This window comes from Fukomys damarensis, unplaced genomic scaffold, assembly GCF_012274545.1.
Source record: "Fukomys damarensis isolate Sample0158 unplaced genomic scaffold, DMR_v1.0_HiC HiC_scaffold_14, whole genome shotgun sequence".
NCBI lineage: Eukaryota > Metazoa > Chordata > Mammalia > Rodentia > Bathyergidae > Fukomys > Fukomys damarensis.
This window is the reverse complement of record NW_022900926.1, coordinates 25,465,548-25,488,455: the sequence shown is the minus strand read 5'-3', so window position 1 is coordinate 25,488,455 and position 22,908 is coordinate 25,465,548. Positions and strand designations below refer to the sequence as shown.

The 22,908-nt window shown below is 37.8% G+C and overlaps 1 protein-coding gene across 1 annotated transcript; it reads right to left on the bottom strand.

Annotated features, from left to right (window-relative positions):
• Nucleotides 1-350: 350 nt before the first annotated feature.
• On the bottom strand, nucleotides 351-19,946 carry Rsph3 (radial spoke head 3). Its single transcript, XM_010625244.2, is given in 10 exon segments — nucleotides 351-757; nucleotides 1,148-1,234; nucleotides 3,352-3,514; nucleotides 4,445-4,648; nucleotides 6,367-6,512; nucleotides 9,603-9,744; nucleotides 15,952-16,039; nucleotides 19,292-19,393; nucleotides 19,395-19,486; nucleotides 19,488-19,946. Coding segments are annotated over 10 exon segments (1,719 nt in total). The 5' UTR covers nucleotides 19,881-19,946; the 3' UTR covers nucleotides 351-455.
• Nucleotides 19,947-22,908: the final 2,962 nt, after the last annotated feature.

Here is a 22,908-nt window from a genome sequence, read left to right as displayed (position 1 = left end):
CTGCAGTAAAAGACAAATTGCTATTAATACCTCTCGTTTTAAACACACTTATCTCATTGTTCTTACCACTTTCGGAGGCAGGCACGGCACTGCTGAGATAAATCCCTGGGCAATCTGGTCACTTTCTGAATAGTTCTGGAAGTCCTCTTTGGGTGAGGTAAATATGAGCGAATATCTGGTGAATGCTGCAGTCTCAAAATTAGGAGAATTAAGGAAAATGTATTTGCTAGTTATATACTGTGATAGGGAAGCTAGAAAAGATAATTCTCATTAGAATTAAAATTACAGCCTTTAAATAATGAATAAATGAACGAAAGTGTCATTTTTATTAATTTTATTATTTTATTGCATTTGAATTCCTTGGTCCATAGACAAAAAGACAAGCTGACTGAACACAGTGCAATTGCTTATATCCTGTGGGCCTCTGGCATCATTTACCTGGATGTCCATTGGTTTCATGGCTCTGATGCTTCCCCTGGTTCTTCCATCTCTAAGGAACTCATTTCTGCTTCTTCGTCCTGCCCTAAGAATTCTTCTTGGGATGGTGGCCCTCTTTCATTTGATGTTGTTTGCAAGTAGTCTGTGTCTGCTAACGGCCTCTGGGCCTGTGATGTGCTTGGCTCACTGGGTTCATAGTTTGCTGTGAGATCTCCCATTGCTCCGGAAACATCAGGCCCATTCTCCCATTTGGAAGATGGGTGTGTATCCTTATGCTTGTAAATATTCAGTCTCTTTTCAACCACTTCACGAATCAACACTGTAAAGTGCAAAAGTTATTATGATTTTTCATGTCTTAGATAAGTTATAGATGAATATAAAGCATTCACCAGGCCTCTCCCTTCCCTATACCATAACCTTTTATAGAGTCATCATTTAACTTCTGTAGCAATTAATGCAATGAATATGGGTCACAGTCTCTGCCTGTTTTAATAGAATATCATTTATAAAGTAATGACAGAAGATACTAATATTGGTAAAATTATAGAAAATAAAAAATAAGATTGAGGGTAAAAATTTGTATCTTTGTTAATATAATTGATATACTGAAGATTTAAGTATTAAAACTGTAAAATTACTATCTTTCTTCAGTTTATTCCTACCACTGAAAAGTTCAGAGATGACTTTCAAATAAAATAAAAGAACTTACTGTCAAGTACTGTTCTTCCTACCATGCTGTGATCTATGGCTTTTTCAACTTCATTCATTAGCCATGGAAGAAATCCTATCTCGATATCTGTAATAAAAAAATTTCACTGAGTCATATTTTGTTTAAAAGACAGGGTCTCACTATGTAGTTTAGGCTAGCTTTGAACTCACTATGTAGCTCAGGCTGGCCTTGAACCCATGGCAATCTTCTTGCCTCAGCCTCCTGAATGTTTGATTATAGGCTTGTACCACCACATCCAGCTAAATTATGTTTATTGATGATTTTAAAGCAGAAGAATGTGCTTTGCCTCTAATGTAACAGATTCATCTATATTGTTTTTTCCAATACAAAATGTTAAGTAGACTCATATATTATAATGTATGCCATATTCAGTATGTTCTGGTCAAATTCCTTTCTATTGCAATAGAAATATTGTCAAAATTATAAGGCCTTTCTTGGAGTCAAGGATGTCAGAGTTGGCTTCATAGCACAATCTGAAACATTGTGGAGGCAGAAGGAAGTCATGGATCTGGAAGAATTCCAAGGAAATATGATAAGGATCTGAAATTGAGCATTACCAGTATAAAGGATGCCCTTGTCAGGGCCTAATGGAAGCTAATAGGATTCAGAGGATGCAGACTGGATGCAGGCCAAGGGCATTTCAGAAGGTGGCTTTCACGAAATGGGTTAGAAACTAGGTGTTTCCATTAGTAAAGAGTTTGCTCTATCTGAAATGGAAATCTATTGTGAAAGCATTTAAAGCATATGGTCCATTATGATACAACATTGTAAGTTTCAAAATAGTTTTTTTGGGGGAAAGCATCTCATTGCTATTTTTTAATATGATAACAATGGAAAGGATGATAGAATATTATGTTTGCTATTATAAATATTTTAGTCTCAGGCATGAATTTCATTTGCAAAATTTTAAATAATCCATGATAGAAAGAAAGTTACTGGTATCTGTGACTAGCAGTAAGAGGCCTAACTAGAACCTAAGATAGGATGGTAGCACAGAAAGAAGAGTAGGCTTGGACTAACACTTCTGCTGACTATTTGGGAGCAACTTCTCTGTGCTTCACTTTGTACTTCTGAAAAATGGGAAATATATCTGCCCTGTCTACCCCATAGAGTTACTGGGAGGATCAAATGATATCACTTATGAAAAAACACCACATAAATTGGAAAGTATGATATAAATGTAAATTAATGACATTGGTTTATAATCTCACCTCCATGCATGGAATTGAATATGTAACCAGTGAAGATTGACATTACTAACATCTGCCCCAAAATACTATTGGCCAACGAGGCAGGACTTGGATACAAAACACTGGAGATGTGTGTTCTACATAAAGGATGGTGGCAGAGAGAACATATTCATTTCTTTTCCTTCACTCGGCTAGATTGGCTAGGAGAATGGGCTTTGTGGGGAGGCTAACAAATGACTACCAGGCTCCATCAAGACAGAGATCAGGGTGTCTAACTCAGTGCCTGGGATAGTGTAAGTACCTAATTCAATGGATCAACGATCTCAGCATCTGTCCTCAAAAGATTTTAGATTGGAACAGAAAGTCAGCTGAGAAAAGAGCTATAACAACTATTACACAAGCACAGTGCTTTCTGCATACAGAGCACTTTGTTTATACAAAGTTTTATATATTGTAAGATTTCATTTCACATATGAGGAAACTGGAGGTCATAAAGCTAGTTAATGATGAAGCTAGGATCAAACCTTATGTTTTCGACATACTATCCATATTTTTTCTACTACCCATTGTTGTATGTCTCAATAAAGAAATGCCAAATCTTGATTTTAAAATCAAAATCTTTATGATATATTTATTCAGGAATTTTAAATTTTAGTTTCTAATAGTACTTATTTATAGAGTACTATAATATACCTCTTCTTAGTAACAATAGTTTTTTTTTGGTACCGGGAACCGAACTTGGGACTTTGCACTTGTGAGGCAGATGGCAGAACCAATGAGCTAAATCCCCAGCCCAGTAACAGTAGTTATTTAAAACAAACATAATTTTAATTTCAGAAATAAAAAGATTCAAATATATTGCTTCCCAGCCTTTTGGCTAAGATCAACTGTAAAAAGATTCTAATTCAAAATAAAGATGGGCATGAAAGAAATTTGAAACATTAAGAGGATGCTTATTATAATAGAGTTAATCTAACACAAATCTCCACAAACCTCTTTTAATGGGATCATAAAAGTATCCACTGTCTCTGAGACTGCTAAAAACAGATGGGAGAAGGTCAGCCAGGTAACGCTGTGCAAAGGCACAGGCAGCTACCTTCTGTGCTGTCTCGTTTTGCTTGTGTACTATATCCCACTGCTGCCGCTTACGACGTTCCTGCCAAGAGGAAAACATTATTATAGATGGTTATTCAAGTAGTGTGTACTCCTCAGATCCCGACTCTAGTGAAGTATGTAAGTCAAAATATTTGGACTTATCAATAAAAAAAAGGACAGCAAGGTGTCTATTAAGGATTCATATTTTTCATCAAGATTTTGAAGCATTACAACTACTAGGTACTAAACTCAGAAAGATATAAAAGATGGAGCTTGAGCTGGGATTAGAGTATTTGCCTAGCATTTATGAGGTCCTGGGTTGAACTGCACCCCTGCAAAAGAAACAAAATAAAATAAAACAATGGAATTTAATTAAAAACTGATTTCCAACCCATTTTCTTTTCTTTTGTTTTGCTACTGGGGATCGAACTCTGGACTTTGCGCTTGCAAAACAGGCGGTGGAAACACTGAGCTAAATCTCCAGCCCTCTAACCTATTTTCAAGGAAAATAACTTCAGAATATATCTGCATGATTGTTTGAATGCTATTAAAAGTATAATGATAGTTATGTGTATTTTTTCATTAGTATTATCATAAATTAATACTGATATGAACATTACAATTGCTTAGACACCTTCAATTAAAGAACTTAAAGCAATGATCTAAATGAGAGATCTAACAAATACTAAAGGTTTTTTTTCTAACAGATTTTCAAAGATCTTTAGCTTTTATGACGTACCACATGTAACTTTGAACATAATATATATAAAATATACAAAAGAGTAACTGGGGTAGAGGACATAGCTTAGTGCTAAAGGATGTGAATGGTACGTGGAAGACACGGGGGTTCATTCCCAAGGAGGAGGAGGAGAAGGAGAAGGAGGAGGAGAACAACAAGAACAAGAACAACAGCAGCAGTAGCAGCAGCAACAACAACAACAAAAGTACAAGACTGCCTCAGAAAGAAAAACAGAATTCATAGACTCAATACTTTTTCTTCTTGGTGTCGTCTCTTTTGCTCTTCCAGTCGCTGGACTTCAGCCAATTCAACATTTCGCATTTCTTCATAGGCACACTGGCTAGCCTGCAGACTGGCCAGCTCTTCCTCTTCCATCACTTCCAGTAGGGACTGCTCAATTGTTTTGCCCACCAAAACTTCTAACATTGGTTTAACTTCAAGATCAAAGTCAAAGAGCTAAACAAGAGAAAGCAACATTTTAATCATGAACTAAATGCATATAAAATTATAAAGAATAGCAATAACATAGTCCCAGTTACCGAGAAGGCTAAGGCAAGAGGATTGCAAATCCCAGGTTAGTATGGGGAACACAGTTAGACCCTGTCTCAAAAAAAAAAAAAAAATGGTTAAAAGGGTTTGGGATGTGGCTCAGTGCAAGGCCCTGGGTTTAACTGATAGTTTTACAAAAGGAGAGGGAGAAAGAGAAAGAGAAGGAGGAAGAGGAGGAGAGGAAGAAGAGGAAGAGGAAGAATAGGAGGAGAAAGAGGAAGAGGAAAAATAGGAAGAAGAGGAATAAAAGGAAGAAGAAGGGGAATAGTAATAATTGGGTATTATATTAAATGTTGTCTATGTGCCAAACACTGTACTAGTACTTCAAGTTTGGTCTCTAATTCTTGAAACAACCCTGCAAGGTACACAAAACAGCATTTGATTTATAGGTAAAAATCTATTAACTCGGGCCGGGGATTTAGCTCAGCGGTTCAGTGGCTTACCTTGCAAGCGCAAGGACCTGAGTTCAATCCCCAGTACCAAAAAAAAAAAAAAAAAAAAAATCTATTAAGTCAAAGTTATGAAAAAAATCCATGCATTCATCAACATGAACCTTGATACTCAAGAATTTTAAAATCAAACTTTACAACCAAAGGAAAATATGATTGTCTTACTCTTTCACTTTTCTGCTTGATTTCTTACAGGCTGTTTTAAAAATAACAGAATGATGAACTAGAGAAGAATAATGGATACTTTAGCTGGGTATAATAGAGTATATTTGTAATCCCGGCTACTTTGGAGGCTGAGGAAAGAGAATATCAAGCTTAAGGCCAGCCTGAGAAACTTAGTGAGAACCTGTCTCACAAAAATAAAACAAAACAAAACCCAAAAAACAAAACAGGTGAAAGGAAAGAAGAATAAAATGGTAGGGATGTAGCTCAGGTGTACACCCAGTTCAATGCCCAGTACTACATACATATAATGGATATTTTAAGTGACTTTTGTCTAGGATTTAGAAGTAAATATGTCCTTCTATGTAGCTTCTAAAAACTTATTTTATTCCTCTATTTCAATGACAATTCTTCTAAATTCCTTCAAGTTTTAAATCTTACTTAGATCATTATGCATATAATCAATGCCTTCTTTAATTTAATAAATTTGTCTATTTATGCATTCCACATTAATAGAAAAATATAATTAAGATTTTAAAAACAGAGATAGTATCTTTTTTTTTTGTACGGGGCATTGAACTTGGACCTTGCGCTTGTGAGGCAGGCGACAGAGCTACTGAGCTAAATCCGCAGCTAGAAATAGTATCTTTATAAAACTAATGTAACTTATAAACAACCAAGACTGGAGTCTCATATTTCAGAGGAATTATTCTTCCTTATATGGTACAAATCTATCTTACATATATATATTAAACAACTATTTAAAATATATAAATATTCTAAAAATATTTCCAATAATTTATTTTTGGCAAACAAGGAAGAAATATTAGAACATGTTATTTAAATACATTTTTGGGCCCTACAGGATAAAACTATGAAAAATAACATTTGGAAAGAAATCCAAAAATTAGAACTTTTCTGATTGTGAAGTGGTTCTTATCTATATTAAGCTTTACCTAAATCCAACTTTAGCTTACCTATTAAGATAGAAGGAAGTCAAAGGAATGTACTTACCTCTCCTTCTAGTATTTCAGTGGCCACATCTTTGTTAGTTTTTGCAGGAATAAAAAGTGGTGTTGGTGGTCTGTCCAGAAATGCATCTGTTTGGCATTCCATATCAACTTCTATTACTCGGTCAGCAATTTCTTCAAGGTATAATTCTAAGAATAATATCATAGAGACTGAATTTGACATTCTGGTCTACTTTAAATATTTTTTGTATTTGACATTTCAGCTCTTTCAAAACAGAATTAAATGAATCAGAAAATAAGTCCAAGAATACATGGACCCTTGAGTTATGACCAGCCTGATATATGAACAACTTTGGGTTAGGCCCTGAACTTCAGTTTTAACTTACAAATAGTCTTGAGTTTTGACCCAAATACCAGCTGCTTGTCCTTCCAGATGGTGTCAGATACAGGTTTAACTCTTAAAGAGTTCTGGAAGGAACATGACAACATCCTTTCCTGTGTGGGGTTAATTGAGAAATCCTGAACCAATGTCTCTCTAAGGGAATTGAGATCTTCCTATATATAGATGAGAGACTTAGAAGGCAGTGTAGAAGAGTCTGAGACTACAATTGCCCAACTTCATAAGTCAAGGGTCCACTGCAACAGTGCTTAAATATGGGGTTAAATTCATACCCTGAGTTGAGAGATTTACATAGTTGGAAGACCAAAGAGTCAGTCAAGTTAGAAAATTGACTGAATGTCTAGAAATTAGTGAGCTTTGCCTTAGAAAACAGAACTAAAGAGGAACATGAGGATGTGAGGGCCATCTGGCTGCGACATCTGTCACCACATTGATTGCCAGGATTGATCTGGCTGATCTGGCTGGCTAGGCCAGCCACCTTCCTCCTTCAGCACTCCACATGCATCCCTCCCGAAGTTGCATGAAAGAGGACAACCACTCCGATAGAGGAGGACCAATTCCTCGGTCAAGGGCATATCAGTAGATGTGCTCCCTGGCTACCTCCAAATAAGCTCTCAAAGAAGAATATGAGGCCATAGATGTATATATAAGATGCAAAGGATAATAGGGAATTAGAAATTAATGATAGATATATTTAATTGAGTCATAAGAGAGTAAATGTATAAAGATTTGAAAACCCTGGATTTAAAAAATTCATGCCACATGTCATGATGCTATTTGATGTTCACTCTTTTTCTAAAGATTACAAACAGCTGTATGAAAACAAATTTCACATCAGGAATGACTTATGTTTAGCAGGGGTGATGTGGTATCATGTGATGCACAGGAGTGTGGGAATCAGATGTCAAACACAGGACCCAGGCAAGATATATCCTCTCTGGGCCTCAGTTTCTTCACGTATAAAAGAAATCACAATAACTTGTGGTATGGAGTCTTTGCCATAATAGATAAGATGCAGAGGCAAAGGACCTGCTATAATCTCTGAGGAAATACCCAAGGAAAAATGAGCTATTGTATTACTTAATATTCTGATGGTATAAACCAAAGAATGGTTCTCTTCCTTTCATCTTCACTAGAAAAATAACCCTGATGAATCTGCTCATGATCATGGCAGGGTACAAGGTGAATCTTAAGAAGTTACATTAGTTAAAGTAAGACATCAAGTATTGTCACATTACCAAGAATTCTGTCAACTACACAGCCAGATCCTTTTGGTCCAGGTAAGACTCAAAAACAGAATAGTGAGACAAGTAGAAAGTCCTGGCACCTGCCTCAGAATCGCCTGTGTAGCCTTAGAGACCATGCAAAGTGAAAGGAGAACAAAGGCTGGTGTGAAAGGCAGATGACTCATATACCAGTGGGTTTACTCCTCTCAAAAGACAAACAAAAGCCAAAACAGAATACAGTGCTCTCCTCTCCTATAAATCCCAATAAAAAGAACAATGATTTGAGAATGAGGAAAAAGGCACTCTTCTACATTGTTAGTGGGGATGTAAACTGGTACAACACTATGGAAATTGGTATGGAGATGCCTCAAAATATAAAACTAGAAGTTACACTTAGTTATTCCCCTTCTATTCGTCTTCTGAAAAAGAGTTGAAGTCATCATCTTACAGTGATACATGCATATTCATTGTCTTAGTTACTTTTCTCATTGCTGAGACAAAATATCCAACACCCACAAGTTAAGGGAGGAAAGGTTTATTTAGCTCACAGTTTGTAGAAGTTTCTGTTCATAGTTGGCTGGCTCCAGGGCAGGGTGGCATGGAGAGGGGCACTGCAGAGCAGACAGGCAGAAGGCAGCAAGTAGCAAGGAACAAGCGACCAGCAATGAACATAGCAGCTCTTTCTGTCCCTTATATCGTATCCAGGCTACCATTAGGGCAGGTAGCACTCACATCCTTAACCCTAGCACTGGTGAATCAATCCTAGCATCACATTTTTTATCTCAGTTGCACACAACCTAGATCCAGCCACCTCCAAAAAGCCCCACCTATGACTACACGAGGCTTTGCGGGGGACATCTAGACACAAGCCATAACATCCATGTTGATAGAAGCATAATTCATAATAGCTTAATCTTGTAAGCAGCCTATATGTTTAGCAACAGATGAATGAATTAGGAAAATGTGGTATTTATATATAATTGAACAATACTCTGCCTTAAAAAAGGGCAAATTTGAGTCATTTGTAGGAAAATGGATGCACTTTGAAACCATGATGTTAAGTGAAATAAATCAGACACACAAGCTTAAATATCAGTTAACTTCTTTTATATATAAACCTAAAGTATAAGTCATTAAAAAAATCAAACAAACAAAAAAACAATGGGAAACAGGGAAACAGATCTTTTGCAAATGGGAAGGGAATCTTGAGATGGTGGGCAGGGGGGGAGTGGGAGGGGAATAAAAGAATTAAGACATCTTAAGTACATGTACATAGTTCCTAAGAAGAATATAAACATTCCATACTACACATGCATGCATGCATGCAAAAAAAAAAAAAAAAAGAACACTAACTTATACTGGGCTGCAACAAACAATCCTGGTTTGAAATAGTGTATGTGAAAAGGGTGAAGAAAGAATTGATTTGGTCATAAAACTCTTATTTTAACCCCAACTCATATTTCCAGCTATATCCAATATAATAATAATATGCAGTGTGTGTATTTGTTTCAGGAATGCACTTCCCTGTTGTGGGGTTGGGAGTATTGGAGAGCACCACAGATATATAAATAACATAAAAGCTTATTAAAAATGAACAGACACAGACAACTAAGTAACCCCAGGAGGCACTTTGCCAATGGCATGATCACATACCTGTCTGCACATCCACATGCTTCCTGCCTTCTACAGGTTCTGGGGTCCGTGGTTTGAGCTGATCTTGAGCTCGTTTTTTGGCAAGAGCCTTCTTCTTAGCCTGCTGCTGTCTCTGAAGCTCTACGGGATCAGGCTGCCTAGGCTGAGGGGGACAGAAAAGGTTTCTAACAGTCAGAACATATTTTTCAAAGTATATAAGAACTGCTATTCCACAAGTGACTCTTGGATAGTATTAAAGCATGTTTTATAAGAATGCTTCTATTTTTTTGGTACCAGGGATTGAACTCGGGACCTTGCACTTGCGAGACAGGCAGCAGAACCACTGAGCTAAATCCCTGGTCCTAGAATGCTTCTTGATTATCAGTGACTTGATGGTTAAAATTTTATTGGAACTTTGTAATATGTAGGTGTCTGATGAAGCATAAACATTACTCTAAGTAAGCCAGTAACTGAAGGAAATGGGTCCAGAATCCTATCTAATTACATGCTTTGCTCTCTCAAGCATTTTTACTACCAAATCCTTTGGTTCCTAGTAAAACTGATATAACTATTCTGTTACAATAAACTTTAATGAATACTTAAGAAATTATAAAGTAGGATTTACAAAATCTGAACTTCATTTGAACAGAATGTTTAAAAAATTTATTAGCTCACAAAGAAAACATCCTGAAAAGCCTCTCCAAGCATAAAAAATAAGCTGACTAAGGGGTTATAAATATAATCATTCACAGCAGTTCTGCAGAATTTGGAGATTCTATTTGACATCTGTCTCTTATTTTGTAGCCATTCTCTATAGTTTGCTTGTCTTCTCTCAAGGTAAATTGAAAGAGATATGTAAAAATATTTCATATGAATAAACACTTAAAAAGTAGAATTATAAACACATTTTAATTGAAATGACAATGTAGTAACATTAACACCTTTCAAAATAAGAAAATTACTATGATCCCATATCACTTAAACGCAGTGTTTTTGAAGCTGTATGATACCAAACATACCAAAATATTATTGTTCTATTTATCAAACTTTTCCTCATGTTTGCATTATGCAGAGTTAATGAGAGCACTATTCTTGAAATTCAAATTGCAGCTTCTCAATTTATTAATTACTAGGATTAGTAAACCTTCAACTAACAACCAAAGTTATTTTAGACAGCTTTCTCATCTGCACAATAAGGATATTAAATCTACCTCAGGTTTTGGTTATAAGAAACAAATCAGATGACAGTGTAATGAGCTTAACTCAATATCTGACAGAGAACAGTTCTTTCCTAGATCACTGTCCTACCCTTTCACTATAAAGTAGTAAAACCACATGACAGAAAAGAGAAAGAACTGCTTGTGATTCAATTTTTCTAATGCAATTATTAGTAATTGGGATCATTCAGTGAAGATTTTTTTCTTTGTGTATTTATTCTATACTATTATTAATACTGTCCTTATTAATTTCTATTTTCTTCATATGATAGAATTATAAATTGCAGCTGTCAAAAAAGTAGGATGTTAAATGGAAGAAGTTCATTTTATAAATATATTGCCCAAATGAACCATAAAGGTATTAAAAAATTCTATTTTGGAATAACTCATAGGAAGTTACAAAAACAGAAGAGTTCTGTGTACCCTTCCCCAATGCTGACATATTATCTAATATAGCACAATACCAAAGTGAAGAAATAAACATGGGGAAAATACTGTGAACAGATCTCATTTGGTTTTCACAATGGTAACCTGCATTAATATCTGTGTCTCTATATGTGGTTGTATGTGATTTTATTCCACATGTAGACTCGTGAAACCACTCTCCAGTCAAGACACAGACCTGACTAGTCACAGCAAAGGTGCTCTCTTAGGCGTCCTTTATGTTTGCTTCCAAGTCCCACCCCCACCCCTGACCCCTTGGCAGCCAGTATTGTGTTCTCCAACTCTTCTGTTATTTAAAAAATATTTGTTTTGAATTGACACACAGTAATTGTGTATATTTATGGAGTATAGTGTGATATGTCAATACATTTATATAATTTGCAATTATCAGATCAGATTAATTGGTATATCTATCATTTTTTTGGATACTGGGAACATACAAAGCCTTCTATATAATGATGCCTCCATAAAACACCATATGGGTTCACTGATAGCTGTGGAGGGACCTGGAGGACGGCACACAGAGGGCACAGCTCTTCACCCCTTTCCATACACTTTGCCTCCTGTATCTCTTCTCTCACTGTTCATCTGTACCCTTTGTAATGGTTTTACATGTACTAGAAAACGTAAAAAAGTATTCCCATGAGTTCTAAACGGCTCTAACAAATTAACTGAAATCAAGGAGGGCGTCGTGGGAACCCTCACTTACAGCAGGTGGTTCGAAGCATCGGTTACAACCTGTGCTTGCAACTGGCAATTGAAGTGAGGGAGCTGGTCTTGTGGGACTGGACCCCTAATGGGTGGGATCTGACGCTATCCCCAGAGAGAAAGCTTTAGAATTGAATGGAATTAGAGGACACTTAGTGGGTGTCCACTGAAGAAGATGGATAAATACTTGTTGATGTGTAGGGGAAAAACATCTGCATACCTGGGGTCACAGAGGGGAAATATTTGTGCTTGGTGTGACAGTGGACAGCACTTAAAAAAACACTTGGTTTCATCTGTCTCTTTAGTAGTACTGCATTATTATCCTTTTCATCTTGTATGGCTATAGAACCTATAGTTATATCCCCTGATATTCATTCCTGGTATTTGTGATTTATGTCTTCTGTCTTTTTGCCAGTCTTGCTAGCGGTTTATCACTCTTATCAATCTATTCAGAGAACCAATATTACTTTTTTCTTTGTTTTCTTCCTTCTGTCTGCCCTGGGTTTAGTTTGCTCTCCCTCATCCAGTTCATTGAGGTAGGAGCTTAGATTATTGATTTGAGGTCTTTCCTTTTTTCCCCTCCTTAACTACATCCTACAAATTTTGATATGTGGTCCTCTTTAACCTATGAATTATTTAGATATGGGTTGTTTAATTTCCCAGTGTATGAACATCTTCCTGTCATCTTGTTATTGGTTTCTAGTCATTCTGTTATTATCAGAGAACCACATTCTACAATATTTCAATTCTTTTAAATGTATTTAGATTTTTCTATGACCAAGGAAATGGCCTATCTAGAACACATCCTGACAGCTATATTTTCGTTGATGAGAATATATCTATACCTGCATATGTATATGTATATATTTTGGTCTAAGAGATGGATGTTGTAGTCCCCAACTAAAATTGTGAATTTGTATATATCTTTCTTTTAGTTCTAGTACATTTTGCTTTATGAACTTAGAAACTCTGTTATTAGGAACCTGAGAATTTAGGATTGCTGTATCTTTTTGATATATTGTGACCCTTTCATCATCATGTAACATTCTCTTTGTGGTCACAGTCTTATCTTCTGAAATCTACTTTATATTAATATAGCCACAATGACTTTAAAAAATTGTTTGCATGGAATATATTCTTCCATCCTTTTATTTTCAGTCTACCTATAGTGTTGTAATTGAAGAGATTTCCTTACAGACAATATATAGTTGAGTTATAGCTATTATATTATTATTATTATTTATTTTTATTACCGGTGGGAGCTACTTTTACTTGCTTTACGTAGACCACTTAGATTTAATTATTTATTTATATATTAGGGCTTAGTCTGTCATTTTTTGTTTTCTGTTTTTCTCCCTCTTTTTCATTTTTCCCCCCACCTTCCTGTGGGTACAGTGAGTGCCCATAATTTTGGTGCCTTGGCATAGTTTTACCTTATACCTGAAGCCAGGCTCAGGAACCCCTGACACAGCTTCCAATGCCACACTCTTCTGGGTTAGAATTAGGGTTTGATAGTCTTTTGCTTTTAGGGCTTGCCTCATGTTTCAGGTGAGAAATCCACTATCATTCAAATCATTGGTCTTCCTCAGTTAACATGCCGTTTCTATCCAGTTCCTTTCAGATCTTTTTCTTTTTAGTCTTTTAAAGTTTGATTCTGATGTGGCTTGGCATAGCTTTCTTTGGGTTTATCTTTGGGGTTCACTTGGCTTCTTTAACATGTAGAGCTCTCATTGCATTTGTGAAATTTTCAGGCAGTATTTCTTCAAATACTTTTTCCATCCCATACTGTTTCTCGCAGAGGACTGATTAGCGCTACCTTGCTGCTGCCAGGTGGGGACAGAAGTGCAGCTTCCTCTTACCTTCACTGGCACTATGGTGAGGAGCAGCTCAGTTTTTCCATTGTTTGGCTGGAATAGGGGTAGTATCATCAAAAGTATTTTTTGGTTTGCAAGGCTGCCCCTTCCTTAGTCCTTGGCTAAAGGGAGCAGGCTTTTCTTGGGGTTGCTCCTAACAGTGGTTTAAGGTTGTAGGCTTCTCTGGAGTCCTTAACAGGATAGGCAGGAGGCAAAAACAAAACTCAGGGACTCATCACTGTGCCATTCCTTAAATTCCCAAGTCCCTAGTTAGTCTGCTTTCTTATTTGCACCTTTCAAGTCCTATGTTTGATGTTCTGTTATTCCACCGTTTTGTTTGTTAGTTGTAAGAGGGAAGGGATGTGTGAATTCCTGCTTATATGGACCTGGGATATCAGGGCAGACTTTTAAGATAAGGTGCTGATTAATTGCCTAAAAAAATGAATCTGACTCTTCTTTCCATTTTTGTTCTAAGCATGTCAGTACTAATAAAAGAAAATGCTGAAACATATATCCAGATAAGACATTTGCGCTGACCCCGATCTGGTTGTAGCAGAATTGTTTAGAAAAGTTTATTAAAAGTTCATATTCCTGGGCTGGGGATTTAGCTCAGCGGTTCGGTGGCTGCCTTGCACAAGGACCCGAGTTCAATCCCCGGTACCAAAAAACAAAACAAAACAAAGTTCATAATCCTGAGTCCTAACCCTAAAGGTTCTAATACAGGAGATACAGAGTAGGGCCGAAGCACATATGTTTCTAATAAGTTTTCCCAGCAATTCTGATGCAGAGTCAGCTGTGGGAGTTACTACTTCAGACTAACACTCCATATATGACCATCTTGTGCTAAGCACTTACATGTCGTATACTGCTTATAGATTAATTATATTTCATTTTTGTGCCAATAAATCACTAACCTTAATCTGTTACCATGTCTTAGTCATTGCTGTATCCTAGGTACCCAGTAAAGGACCTAATCTCAGTAAATATGTACTAATTGAATTAAGTATAACTCAGACTTTTTGATGAAATGATAATAGTATTATCGTGAGATAGCTAAACAAATCTATATGTAGTAGATAGTGCTACCCAAAGTGTGGTCCTCAAACTAATGTTCTTTGTGGACTGTTTAAATTGGTCTGTAACTGTAGGAGGCCAGACTATGAGTTTATCCCAACCCAGGAGGGCAACAAGGCTTAAACAAAAACACAAAAATTATTTGGAAGAGGAGAGCCAGGGACTCTCTGCATTTAGTGAACAAAGAGCCTTGAGCAGATAATGCTCCTCACTTTTATTAGATTTATACAAAGAAGAAGCAAGCAAGCTTGTGATTCAGGGTTCAGGGAAAGTTTATCAAGTTCTCATAATTTGTACACTCTACCTGAATGTTCATTTTCTTTTAATCAGACCTAAGCTGCAGCTGTTTCTCTCCTTGAAACTGGTTGATGCTGGCAAGCTAGCAAATAGCCCGAGGTGAGGGTCGGCTTGCTATGTTTACGCCCGTATCTCAAGAAGGGTTCAAACTCAGCTTTGGCCTTTACAACTGGTTTCCTATGTGTAACAACTACAGAAATTGAGAGTAAAAGTCTAGACACTTTCAGAGCAGTTTGCTAGAGTTCTGTTGAATTTAATAAAGAATCAGGGTTTTTAAAGTTATTAATTTTAAATATGGTACAATGTTCATAATATAAAGCTTATCACTTTAATCATTTAAAATATACAATTCAGTGGCATTAAGTACTTTCACATTGTCCTACTTTATAGAACCACCATCCACTCCAGAACTGAAACTGTATGGCTATTAAACAATGTCCCCTGACCCTCTGAGCCTCTGGCAAGCACACTGGAGACATATACATATGCATATACATATACATATACATATACATATACATTTTTCCCCCAGCCCCTTGGTGTTGGGGATTCAACCCAGGGTCTTATGCATGCTGTGCAAGCACTGTACCAATGAGATACATCTACAATCCCTGCATGTCTTTTTTTCAATTTAATTTTTCCAGTAGTTCCTCTTTATATTTCATTTTATTGATGTTTTAGTCTATAATAGGTCTAAAATTAACACAAATACACACACTGATGCTTCCCCATAGACAGTGAGAGAGCTCTGAGTTAGACACCTCAAATCGTACTTACCAGCAGCCCTGTCTGTAGTGCATACGTGTTGCCTCGGATTACCCGTCTGTCATACATTATGTTTCCATAACGCATAGGTTCTTCATCTCTGTAAAATAGCAAGTTCTGAGTAAATATTTTATCTATGGTATCTCTGGTATCTGTGAATTGAACTCATTTCTAATATGATTTAGACTACGATAAATTATTTTAAGAGAATACATTAGTTTTAGTGTCATCCATAAAGTGAGACAGATAGCTACCATTTGTGCAGAGCTTACTCTATGCCAGGACCTTTCATGTACATTACTTAATTTTTTGCTCACAGTAAGCTTCAATTTGGGAACTATAATTCCTATTTGATACAAGAGGAAATAGACTCAAAGTCATCTTGCTAGTCAGTGGTGGAGCTGGATTTAGGCTGTAAATCTGTAAGACTACTTAATAAATGTGGAAACACCATCTGAAAAGGGACCTGACCTAAAGGACTAGAAAAGCTTGATTTGAGGATTGAAAAGTTACCCAAATAAAACAGTCAGGTTAAAAAATATGATAAGTCAAATTTCTCATTGTTATTTAAATCCAAAAATGTTTAAAAGATATGGTTTAAACTATTAATACAATTCTAATTTCAGGGATCTGAATGATAATGGTGAAAAATACAAATATACAATTGATATTTTCATTTTAAGTTCTTAGAAATATAACCTATTAATTGTTGTGAAGCCATACTTTAACTTACACCAGTAATAGCACTCTGTCAGAAATGATCTGACTGTGCATAAGTTGCTAGCTTATCAAATATTGAAGCCACATCCTAACATACTTCACTGCTTGTTTTATTTAGCCTTTGACAGTATTCAGCTCCACTGGATACTTCTTTATATAAGTGTTCTTTTCTATTTCCCTGCGATATAAGAATATTCTTCTTTTTTAAAAAAATTTAATTTATTTCTTCATCTGTCTCTTCTTTTTGCTATTTCTCCAGCTGCTCTTTCTCAATCTTTGCAGCTCCTTCTGTAATGGAGGAGCCCTCAAGGCTCCACTTCGTTTTTCCTTAGATGATCTTATCTATTTGCAAAGCTTCAGTTATGAACCATACACCAATTTTATTTTATTTCTAGCTCAGAAATCTCCTCTGAACTAGAGGTGTATTCAGTTTCCCACTAGGGTGTCTGGAAGGAAACTTCAAAATTTAATTATCACTGCCCCACCATTCCAACTTGTTTCCTATTTCATTAGACAGTGTCACTAATCACACAGTTGACTTAACATAGAATTTCTGCCTGGGAGTCATCCATAACTTCTTCCTTTTCTTTATCCCTGCACCTACTGTAGTAAAAATTATTTCTTCTACCCCTAAATCTTTGCATCCATCTATTGCTTATAGTTACAACCATCTTTTACTGACTTCTAAAAAAGTCTCCTGGTCTCACATCTGAACAACATTTAATGTGGAAAATTTGATTTGAACTTATCAAAACCAGAACAAGAACCAAAACAAAGCTGTATTAGTCACTTCTTGTTGCTGGAATACAAAATCTGACACCTGCAACTTAAAGACAGAGAGGTTTATTTTGGCTTATGGTTTCAGAAGTTTTAGTTCATAGCAGGCTCAAATGCAGAAACAGCTTTGTGGAAGGGCCTACCTCAGAGAAAAACTACTTACGCATGGTAGCTGGGGAGCAGAGAAAGAAGAGAGTAGCCAGGAAGGCAGATACACTCTTCCAGGTCAAGTCCCCAGGGACTGCCTCTTCTGACTAGGCCCCACCTCAACAGCGCACTCAATGGCTGACCTCATCTATGGATAAATTCATGGGTGAGGACAGTATCCCCATGATCCAAAAGCCCCACCTTTGAACACATGAGGCTTGTAGGAGACAGGCTAGATTTAAACCATTATAAAAGCAAAAAAAAAAAAAAAACCTGTAGAAAAATAGAAGACAAAATTCTTAACATTTATTGCTGATAGATGTAGAAAAGAGGCTAGAAAGATTTATCCAATTTAATACAAAATTTTGAACAGGACATGGCTAAGGACTTATATGATATACACAGATTGAAATAAATGCGTACTTCTTGGACATAGTCTACTAGTCATTCACTAGTAAGTTTAGCTAGCAATATTGTTCTGTAATACACTTTTTCAATATTTTATTCAGAAGGATACCATAGAAGGCTATCATCCATATACATAAAGATATCAATGATTAAGATTTGTAAGCAACTACTTTCTTGAAATTTCTTGAGATTTTTATTGTCTTCTGTATTACTTTGATAAACTAATAAAAATTACATAATATGCAAATCAGCTAGTTAGAAAAATTGTTTTAAATGAACCAGCATGCATTCTCATTTCTAATTTGTTGGATAATAATGATTTAATAATAATTTATGGGCAGTCCATTTTACCAAGAAATATTTTTTGGAAAGAGTTCTTTTTACATTGAATCCTCATAAAATAAATAATCTCTCTTCAAATTTAATTTTTCTATCCTGATTGTCTCTTAAGTGATAGAAATTTCTTACTAAAAACCGTTGTCAGAATAAGAGAGTTATAAATTTAGATTCAGTGTTTGAAATGAGCATCAAGAATTACATTCTGATATTTAGTCACAACCGCGACAATTTGTATTGAGTGCTTATTACATGCCAGGCATGGTCCTAGGGGAATGAGATACAAAGTCCTTGCTTCCATGCAACTTGCATTCTTGTGAAATTCTGATTCCAAAATACGAGGCTGATGTAAGAACTTTAAGAGAATCATAAAGTGTGTGGTCTTTTCTAACTACAGATGTTTGAATACTTGCAAATATTCATCAGTGTAAAAATACAATTTGTGGTCATGTATTGAAGACTTCCTAATTCCTGCTCAACAACAAGTGTGGAAAGAGCTTTATACATTTGATCTTAGCCAAAAGGCCGAGAAACAATTGAAAAGAGCTTTAGGAGGCTGTCATTTGCTATTGGGTCTGACACCTTTGTGCCTCAGTTCGTCATATGCATAATGTAATTATGAAACCAAGATGGCAGCATTATGGTTTAAGAAAATGTTGTGAATGCCCCCAGTTTAGTGTCTGGTACGAGTTTAGCCCTCAATAAGCATTAGTTGACTCAAACTTTGTGAAATAAAGGGACTCGTGGACATTTTATGGGTTGAGCCAGCAATTCAATATCACTAAAATGAACTGAGAGGCCACCATGCTCCTTTTCGCTTCACCCCTCCGCACTACGGCAGTTATTGATAGAGGAAAAGTTCTTTCGGTAGAGAGTAGACATGGGAAAGCAGCCTGGGCGGTTTTTGCCAAGACCTGGCCCCGGGATGGAGTGCAAGTGGAGAAGGGCTGGTTTGGTCACTCACGGCTGCAACAGGCTGTCCCGGTAACGGCGGCGCTGACAGGCCAGGGCCCGGGGCCGGCTGGTGTAGGTGTAGGTGGCCATGGCTGGAGAGCTGCGCGGTTCGTGAGGCAGGGTCCGGGGTCAGACTGCCTCGCTCGCGCTGGAGCTTGGCTTTGCAGCAGGTGGGCACTAAGGAGTCGTGGGAGGCGGAGAGATGTTAAATAGTGCCAAGGGCAAGGATTTAGTGACGCGAGGAGAAGCGGCACGCAGAGAGACTGGCGGTAAGGGAGGCTGTCAGCGCTGCAGGTATGAACTATGTTCAGCTTGCTCCAGCTAGAGCAGAACCAGCTGGCAGCGCCAGCACCGGTTGCTGGGCAACCGGAGTTCCTTTTGGGGGCGGGACCTCCAGGCAATTCCGGAGTCAGGCACTTCCGGCTCTGGGCCCCGCCCATATATTCTGCGCCCTCTGGCGCGTCTGCGCATTGGGAGTTTTCTGGCCCCGTTGGCGGGCCTGCCTGTTTTGGTGGCTGAGTGCTCCTTGTCAGTTTCGGCTGTACCTCACCACGTTTTGAATTGCGGCCTTGCATGGCTGGTATGAGCGCCATTCTCATAGGCCCAAATGCACCTGCCGTTTCAGGGGGCCTCCTCGCTTGTTCTCTGGCCACCGAACGTCGGCGCTCCCGGCTGCCCTAGCGATGACGCCCTAGGAGCCAGGCTCCTGGCTCTGTTACGTGCGGGTCGGGAAAAGGCTTCCTACTGTCTCTAGAGGCCACCACATCCTGCCCCCTGGGCGAGCCGTCGCGCTCTGAAGCAGTCTTTTCTGCATTCCCCCACCGCCTTCCGTGCTCACCGCTCTGTGTCAAGGATATCAGAGGACCCTGAGGCGCACGGAGCGACAAGGGCCACCCTACAGGCATAACTTTGGGAAAGGAGTGAACAGTTTGTTGAGACTGGAGAGAAAGGCACAGTTCCTCTACGCCTTAATCCATCAGACCCCATGATCTGAAGAATGGGGTGTCTTGGGGTGGGGTCTGAGCCTAGAAACGAAGATGCTTTGGGGTTAGTACTAGAGATCTTGCAGTTGGAGTAGGAGCAGATGCCCTCTAAGCAAGGATTCAGAACTTGTGAGAAATGATCCTCTTCTGGTTTTCCCTTATTCCAGAGCATAGCTATCTTAGTTGCTTTCTTGTCACTGAGAGGAGATACCTGACACTCACAAGTTAAAGGAGGAAAAATTTATTTTAGCTCACAGTTCATAAAGGTTTAAGTAGTTCGCTGGCTTCGTGGCAAGGTGGCGTGGCAGAGGAGAAATGGTTCACGGCATGGCAGGTAGGAAGCATAGAAGCAGCAGCCTTCTTTTCCCTTTTATTCCATTCAGGCTATAAACTTGTTGGTGCCACCCACACCATAATGGAGCTTCTGTCTTTAATATATCCCTTCAGCCACACCAAGGACTAGCTAAATCATTTAGTGGACTAATCCAGTACCATACACCCCTAATCCAGGTGTCACATATCCATGATCCAGTCACCTCCCCAAAGCCACACCTTTGAGCTCATGAGGCTTTGGGGGAACATGTAAATATAAACCACAAAAGTAGGTCTTTCTGTTCTTTCTCAGCAGGAAAGCTTGGGGTGTTTAATAGGTCCCCATCTTTGGTTAAACTTGTGCTCCATTTTTGTATTCCCAGGTCTTTGAGACTATTAAAAGGCTTACTGAGCTTTTTAGCTACTTAGCAACTGCTTAGTTTCTTGTTTGCTAGTGCCTGTTTTAGAAATCAACAAACATCTCAAAAATTAAGAGCCAACCAAGGGTCAGGCAGTCTTCTCTATATTCTCCCTGTCTCTGGGGTTTTGTCTCTTGAAGTCCTTGATGTAGTTCTCAACTCCAGTTTTTATCTTCCCTGGTCTAAAAGGCTCCTGACACTTCTTAAATTGCTGTTTCCTATTTGCCCTAAATTCCCTGTACAGAAACTCAGTAAATTTCCCAGGAGACAAAGCAATGGGAAAACAACACTTTATATATTTCTCTCCTAGCTGCGATCTCAGGTCCTCACACTCTGACCATATCAATTATTCTCCAGCACCTTCAAATACCTGGGTGGTTTTTGGTGGATTTTGTCTTGTTTTGTTTGTACAGATTTTCCTTTGGGAAAGTTGGTTTGACAAAAGCTACTCAGTCATAGCTGGAGGACTCTGCAAGGTTGTTGACAAGAGTAACTGGATGGATGAGTTGCCATTTATTGATACAGGAAGCACTGGAGAGGGATTGGTGTTGGGGTAAGTTCTGGAAGCTCAGATTTGGAAACATTAAATTTATGAGGCACATTAGTCATCCAAGTGGATATAGATATATAGACAGTTTGATATAGGAGTCTGGAGTTCCAGAGGATTCAGCCAGAGCTGAGATAAGGATTTTTGACTCAATAGCATGTAGATGGTGTTTTAAACCGTGAGATTTGAGAGATTATCAAGGGAGTGTAGAAAGAATAGAGAGGAACATTCCAGTTACTCCTGTACTTACAGGTCAGGAAGATAAGAAATGAGCAACAAAGGAGACTGAAAAGGAGTGGTCAAAGAGCAAGAAGAAAATGCAAAAAGTCTGGTCACCTAGGAATCAGGTGATGAAAATGTGTCAAGGCCAAGGAGTAACCAGCCATTTCTAATACTATATGTAGGCCAGGCAAGATCAGAACATTTGGTCTAGCAACAGAGAGGTAGTTAGTGATTCCCGGAGTTTTGGAGGAGAAAGCTCAATTGTAATGGACTCAGAGGAAAGCAAGAGAGGGAAAATTGTGACTCACAGAGATTTGCTGCAAAGGAAAAGAAAAATATCTAGAGAGAAATTGAGTCAAGAAGATTTTATATTTTTAATAGGAAAATTGACCGAGTACATGTTTATAGGGTAGAAATAGAGTAAAGAGGTAAGAGTGAAAGATAAGGTCAAGAGGGGGAAGAATTGATGCAATGATAAGACAAAGAATGGATGTGCTCTTATACTCAAGCAAAGTATAAGTTTCTTGGCCTTGCCTAGAAACATGGTTCACCCATGGTCAGAGGAGGAAAGATGGGTCCATAACCACAGTCACAGGCAGATTGATGATAATTTACAATTCCTTAAAATAATGAAGTTTCCGGTGTAGCAGATACCATGATAAACACTTCACATACTTGATTTCATTTAGTTATTGTAATGACCCCATGAGATACATTGATATTATTCCTGTTTAACTTACACGAGACCCAAAGCTTAGAAAGTTCAAGTAACTTTTCAAAATCATGCAAGTAAGTGACAAAACCAAATCAAACCCCTTGTCTGTCTGACCCTAGAACACAGGCCCCAAAGGATCAGAATAAGCGCTTTATCCTTCCATCCCAAACCTCTTGTTTCTTGCCTCAGTTACTTGCTGTCCTTCCCCACACTCTCTCAATATTCTAGTAGTCACTAAGTCATATCTGTTTTACCTCCCAAGTGGTTTTTTGATTCTGAGTTCCTCTTTTTAAATCTTTACAATTTTTACTGGACTTTTTCCTGATCATTCCAACCCCCTGCAACCTAAAGTTGTATCTTCTATGAGCCACAGAATGATACAGGGTAATATAACTGGTGCACTGGTGGCCTCCATACCCACATTGCCTA